The sequence below is a fragment of the Cervus canadensis genome, chromosome 11 (assembly GCF_019320065.1).
Source record: "Cervus canadensis isolate Bull #8, Minnesota chromosome 11, ASM1932006v1, whole genome shotgun sequence".
NCBI lineage: Eukaryota > Metazoa > Chordata > Mammalia > Artiodactyla > Cervidae > Cervus > Cervus canadensis.
Genome location: NC_057396.1, coordinates 34,653,459 through 34,660,319, shown reverse-complemented (window position 1 = coordinate 34,660,319; position 6,861 = coordinate 34,653,459). Strand labels below are relative to the sequence as shown.

At 36.0% G+C, this 6,861-nt stretch overlaps 1 protein-coding gene across 3 annotated transcripts in view; it reads left to right on the top strand.

Moving 5' to 3' along the window:
* PDE3B (phosphodiesterase 3B) overlaps positions 1–6,861 on the top strand; it is a 175,093-nt gene that overhangs the window by 107,869 nt on the left and 60,363 nt on the right. For all 3 annotated transcript variants that reach the window (XM_043481083.1, XM_043481082.1, XM_043481081.1), the window contains exon 3: positions 5,640–5,888. In XM_043481083.1, coding sequence (XP_043337018.1) covers positions 5,640–5,888 — 249 coding nt within the window. The remainder of the gene's footprint in view (positions 1–5,639; positions 5,889–6,861) is intronic.

Below are 6,861 nucleotides of genomic sequence, written 5' to 3'. Positions count from 1 at the left end.
CTTGCATTCCTGGGATAAAGCCCACTTGGTCATGATGTATGATCTTTTTAATATGTTGTTGGATTCTGTTTGCTAGAATTTTGTTAAGGATTTTTGCATCTATGTTCATCAGTGATATTGGACTGTAGTTTTCTTTGGTTTTGGTATTAGGGTGATGGTGGCCTCATAGAATGGGTTTGGAAGTTTGCCTTCTTCTGTAATTTTCTGGAAGAGTTTGAGTAAGATAGGTGTTAGCTCTTCTCTAAATTTTTGGTAGAATTCAGCTGTGAAGCCATCTGGTGCTGGGCTTCTGTTTGCTGGAAGATTTCTGATTACAGTTTTGATTTCCGTGCTTGTGATGGGTCTGTTAAGATCTTCTGTTTCTTCCTGGTTCAGTTTTGGAAAGTTATACTTTTCTAAGAATTTGTCCATTTCTTCCAAGTTGTCCATTTTATTGGCATATAGCTGCTGGTAGTAGTCTCTTATGATCCTTTGTATTTCAGAGTTGTCTGTTGTGGTCTTTCCATTTTCATTTCTAATTTTGTTGATTTGGTTCTCCCTTTGTTTCTTGATGAGTCTGGCTAACGGTTTGTCAATTTTATTTACCTTTTCAAAAAACCCAGCTTTTAGCTTTGTTGATTTTTGCTATGGACTCTTTTGTTTCTTTTGCATTTATTTCTTCCCTAATTTTTAAGATTTCTTTCCTTCTACTAACCCTGGGGTTCTTCATTTCTTCCTTCTCTAGTTGCTTTAGGTGTAGAGTTAGGTTATTTATTTGACTTTTTTCTTGTTTCTTGAGGTAAGCCTGTAATGCTATGAACCTTCCCCTTAGCACTGCTTTTACAGTGTCCCATAGGTTTTGGGTTGTTGTGTTTTCATTTTTGCTTGTTTCTATGCATATTTTGATTTCTTTTTTTATTTCTTCTATGATTTGTTGGTTATTCAGAAGCGTGTTGAATAGCTCCATATATTGGAATTTTTAATAGTTTTTTTCCTGTAATTGAGATCTAATCTTACTGCATTGTGGTCAGAAAAGATGACTGGAATGATTTCAATTTTTTTGAATTTACCAAGGCTAGATTTATGGCCTCGGATGTGACCTATTCTGGAGAAGGTTCCGTGTGCACTTGAGAAAAAGGTGAAATTGATTGTTTTGGGGTGAAATGTCCTATAGATATCAATTAGGTCTAGCTGGTCCATTGTGTATTGACAGGAATTTTGAAAATCACCTGTCATATCAAGAACCAGGAAACTTGCAACTTAAGTGAGAAAAGACAATCAATTATTAACACCAAGATAAATCAGATTTGAAACTGACTAGGAATTTTAATAGATTTAAGGGACTAGATCTGATAGAGTGCCTGATGACCTGTGGACGGAGGTTTGTGACACTATGCAGGAGACAGGAATCAACACCATCCCCAAGAAAAAGAAATGCAAAAAAGCAAAATGGCTGTCTGAGGAGGCCTTACAAATAGCTGTGAAAAGAAGAGAAGTGAAAAGCAAAAGAGAAACAGAAAGATATACCCATTTGAATGCAGAGTTCTGAAGAACAGCAAGGAGAGATAAGAAAGCCTTCCTCAGCAACCAGTGCGAAGAAATAGAGGAAAACAATAGAATGGGAAAGACTAGAGATCTCTTAAAGAAAATTAGAGATACCAAGGGAACATTTCATGCAAAGATGGGCTCAATAAAGGACAGAAATGGTAGGGACCTAACAGAAGCAGAAGATATTAAGAAGAGGTGGCAAGAATACACAAAAGAACTGTACAAAAAAGATCTTCACAACCCAGATAATCACGATGGTGTGATCACTCACACTAACCTAGAGCCAGACATCCTGGAATGTGAAGTTAAGTGGGACTTAGGAAGCATCACTAGCAACAAAGCTAGTAGAGGTGATGGAATTCCAGTTGAACTATTTCAAATCCTAAAAGATGATGCTGTGAAAGTCCTACACTCAATATGTCAGCAAATTTGGAAAACTCAGCAGTGGCCACAGGACTGGAAAAGGTCAGTTTTCATTCCAGTCCCAAAGAAAGGCAATGCCAAAGAATATTCAAACTACCACACAATTGCACTCATCTCACGCACTAGTAAAGTAATGCTCAAAATTCTCCAAGCCAGGCTTCAACAGTACATGAACCATGAACTTCCAGATGTTCAAGCTGGTTTTAGAAAAGGCGGAGGAACCAGGGATCAAATTGCCAACATCCACTGGATCATTGAAAAGGCAAGAGAGTTCCAGAAAAACATCTATTTCTGCTTTATTGACTATGCCAAAGCCTTTGACTGTGTGGATCACAATAAACTGTGGGAAATTGTGAGAGAGATGGAAATACCAGACTACCTGATCTGCTTCTTGAGAAAGCTGTATGCATGTCAGGAAGCAATAGTTAGAACTGGACATGGAACAACAGACTGGTTCCAAATAGGAAAAGGAGTACATCAAAGCTGTATATTGTCACCCTGCTTATTTAACTTATACGCAGAGTACATCATGAGAAACACTGGGCTGGATGAAGCACAAGCTGGAATCAAGATTGCCAGGAGAAATATCAATAACCTCAGATATGCAGATGACACCACCCTAATGGCAGAAAGTGGAGAAGAACTAAAAAGCCTATTGATGAAAGTGAAAGAGGAGAGTGAAAAAGTTGGCTTAAAGTTCAACATTCAGATAACTAAGATCATGGCATCAGATCCCATCACTTCATGGGAAATAGATGGGGAAAGAGTGGAAACAGTTTTTCAGACTTTATTTTTTTTGGGCTCCAAAATCACTGCAGATGGTGACTGTAGCCATGAAATTAAAAGGCGCTTACTCCTTGGAAGGAAGGTTATGACCAACCTAGACAGCATATTAAAAAGCAGAGACATTACTTTGTCAACAAAGGTCCATCTAGTCAAGGCTATGGTTTTTCCAGTGGTCATGTATGGGTGTGAGAGTTGGACTCTAAAGAAAGCTGAGCTCCAAAGAATTGATGCTTTTGAACTGTGGTGTTGGAGAAGACTCTTGAGAGTCCCTTGGACTGCAAGGAGATCCACCCAGTCCATCCTAAAGGAGATCAGTCCTGGGTGTTCATTGGTAGGACTGATGCTGAAACTGAAACTCCAGTACTTTGGCCACCTGATGCGAAGAGCTGACTCATTTGAATATTTTTGAGATTAATCCTTTTTCTGTTGCTTCGTTTGGTATTATTTTCTCCCAATCTGAGGGCTGTCTTTTCACCTTGCTTATAGTTTCCTTTGTTGTGCAAAAGCTTTTAAGTTTCATTAGGTCCCATTTGTTTATTTTTGCTTTTATTTCCAATATTCTGGGAGGTGGTTCATAGAGGATCCTGCTGTGATTTATGTCGGAGAGTGTTTTGCCTATGTTCTCCTCTATGAGTTTTATAGTTTCTGGTCTTACATTTAGATCTTTTATCCATTTTGAGTTTATTTTTGTGTACGGTGTTAGAAAGTGTTCTAGTTTCATTCTTTTACAAGTAGTTGACCAGTTTTCCCAGCACCACTTGTTAAAGAGGTTGTCTTTTTTCCATTGTATATCCTTGCCTCCTTTGTCGAAGATAAGGTGTCCATAGGTTCGTGGATTTATCTCTGGGCTTTCTATTCTGTTCCATTGATCTGTATTTCTGTCTTTGTGCCAGTACCATACTGTCTTGATGACTGTGGCTTTGTAGTATAGTCTGAAGTCAGGCAGGTTGATTCCTTCTGTTCTATTCTTCTTTCTCAAGATTACTTTGGCTATTCAAGGTTTTTTGTATTTCTATACAAATTGTGAAGAGCTGACTCATTTGAAAAGACCCTGATTCTGGGAAAGATTGAGGGCAGGAGGAGAAGGGAACGACAGAGGATGAGATGGTTGGATGGCATCACCGACTCAATGGACATGGGTTTGAGTAAACTCCGGGAGTTGGTGATGGACAGGGAGGCCTGGTGTGCTGCGGTTCATGGGGTCCCAAAGTGTCTGACACGACTTAGTGACTGAACTGAACTGAGCAATTTTAAAGTGGCCATCGTAAAAATGTCTTAATAAGCAATTACAAATCATTTGAAACAAGTAAATGAAAATGAAAATCTCAGCCAAAAAAAAAATAGAAGTTACCAAGAAGGGGGGGAGGAAGCTTATAGAGCTACAAAATGCAATAATGGAAATTAAAGCAAAATGAACAAAATCTTAATGATCTGTAGGACAGCAGAAGATCCAGCATTCATAATCATCAGTGTCTGAGAAGGAGAAGGAGTGAGTTTGAAAAATTATCTGAAGAAATAATAGCTGAAAACTTCCCAAATTTTGCAAAAGATGTAATTCTGCAGATTCAAGAAGCTGAGCAGGGACTTCCTTGATGGTCCAGTGGCTAAAACACTGCACTTCCAGTGCAGGGAGCTGGGTTCTATCCCTGGTCAGGGAAATAGATCCGACATGCTGTAACTAAGAGTTTGCATGCCGCAACCAAAGATACTGCATACTGAAACTAGGACCCAGTGTAACCAAATAAATAAATAAATAAATATATACATATTTTAAAAGCTGAGTGAATCTCAAATAGTATCAGTGTTCCCCCCCCAAAACAAATCTTCTCTAAGATATGTTAATTAAACTTTTGAAAATTAAAAGCAAAGAAAATACATTGAGAGCAGCCCGAGAGAAGTGATACACTGCCTATAAAGGAAAACCCAAGTCAGATGACAGCATATGTCTTATTTGAGCGTGGGAAAACAGATACTGTTATATACAATTGGTGGGAATATTGGTTTGACCAACATATGTAAGGGCAGTTTGATAGTGATTTTAACATGTTCATTTACTTTGCTTCAGTAGTTCAAGTTACGGGAAGCTATCTATCATAAATATGCTTAATTATCTACAGTGACATATTAAGAGAGGTGTTCGCTTATAAAGACTAGAAATAGCTGAGCTATGGCCCAATAATGGGGAATGTTTTAAAATAAAGTAATACAAAAAAATACTTAAGAAGAAAAAGAAAAAAGAATTCCTCAAAGAGCGAATACATTATTAAGCTAATTATTGGTCTAACTTTCATAACACTTCTTAGTTTAAAAATGTGGTGAGGATACTTAACAGTGAACTCAACAGATACTTTTAATAGTTATGAACCATAAACACACCAAACATAAATTCAAGGTACAGTAAAACAACAGAAGTAACATTTAATGCACTATTCTGATCACCAGAGCACTGATTTCTGTGGGTAATTGAGTTGAACATAATACATATGTATTTTTGAAAAGTAGAAATCATATGTATTTATCAATGAAATATTTATACATTTAAAAAAATGTATTTTCTGTCTATTCTTCAGGACCCAGCCTCATGTTATTCCTTCCGTATTAACTATTCAGTTCAGTTTATCACTGTCTCCCTTGTACTCTGATACCACACAAGATATACTAATGAATAATGTAGAAAAAAGTTAAAGTTCACAATCGGTTATATACTTTAGCACCAAAATTTTAAGGTTAGAATCATACTGCTTATATCATTTATGCTATGTCCAAATAAGTGAAAATTAATATTTAATGGGATTCAATTACTTAAGCTATTGTTAGATGGACTTTGATTTAAAGTTTTTTTTTTTTTTAATTTTGTGTCTAACAAATATGTAATTTTATGTCTTTTTTTTTTTCTTTTCTAGATTTCTGGAGGTGGAAGTGGAGTTGATCTTTCAGTGCTAAATGAGGCTCGCAATATGGTGTCTGATCTTCTGGTTGACCCCACCCTTCCTCCACAAGTCATCGCTTCCCTCCGGAGTATCAGTAGCTTGATGGGTGCTTTCTCAGGCTCCTGTAGGCCAAAGATTAATCCCCTCACACCATTTCCTGGATTTTATCCCTGCTCTGAGATAGAGGACCCAGCTGAGAAAGGAGATCGAAAACTTCACAAGGTCAAAATACAATAATCAGCCAGCCCTATTTATCATGTTTAATAATGTTTTCAAATTAAAACTGTTCCTTTACCTCTTAGATAAAATAGAATTTCTTTTTAAAGGACTTGGTTCCTTTATAGTACATTGAGTTGCTTGGGACTTCAGAGGTGGTTATGATTTCAAATAGTTCAGTATGAAGCAAGCATTCAGTTTTCATTCTGAATAATAATTACTGTAATTAGCAGTTATAACTTTATCAGTAGCAACTATTTTTTATTATCTTTAGGAAGCAGAGAACAGAAGGAAAATTTATTTTCAGGCTGTACAGCAAACTAGTAGTCAAATTGTGTCATTAATCTATTTTATTTTTTGAAACCAGGAGTTCTTTTTGGACCAATAAAAAAAATGATCATTATAATAGTCATGAAATTCCATAGCATTATTTGAAACTGATTTTCACATATTTTGGAACTCTCTGTACCTGCCCACTGGAGATTCCTGTAGCCCAATAGGCACTGGTTTTTCCATCACTAGATACGGGATTGATTTTTCTTTAAATATCATTGACTCAAAATAGGAATTACTTTAGAAAATAATAAATACTATTCTAAATAGGTATACATTATGCATGTTCAGAGTGCTTTTAATTCTTTTGTTTGGCTATCAATAGTCAAATTGATACCTTTACCTGTAGTTAATATCATAAAACTTTAAAAATAGAAATATTTTAGAGATTATTTTAACTACTTTGTTCTATTGGTTAAAGAAACTAAGAGAAGATGAAATTACAATCAGTTAATTTTCATTGTAATAGGGTATATAGAGTTTAGAAGAAGTTAAATATATTTTTTGGAGACTTTGATCATCAATTGATTCTATTAATTCTCAGCATTGTTATATAGAAATGTTGAAAAATTAAGTATGCCTGATGAGGGCAAAATTTTGGTAATTACTGATCACAAATCTGGATCATAAGTAGTTGTGATGCTTT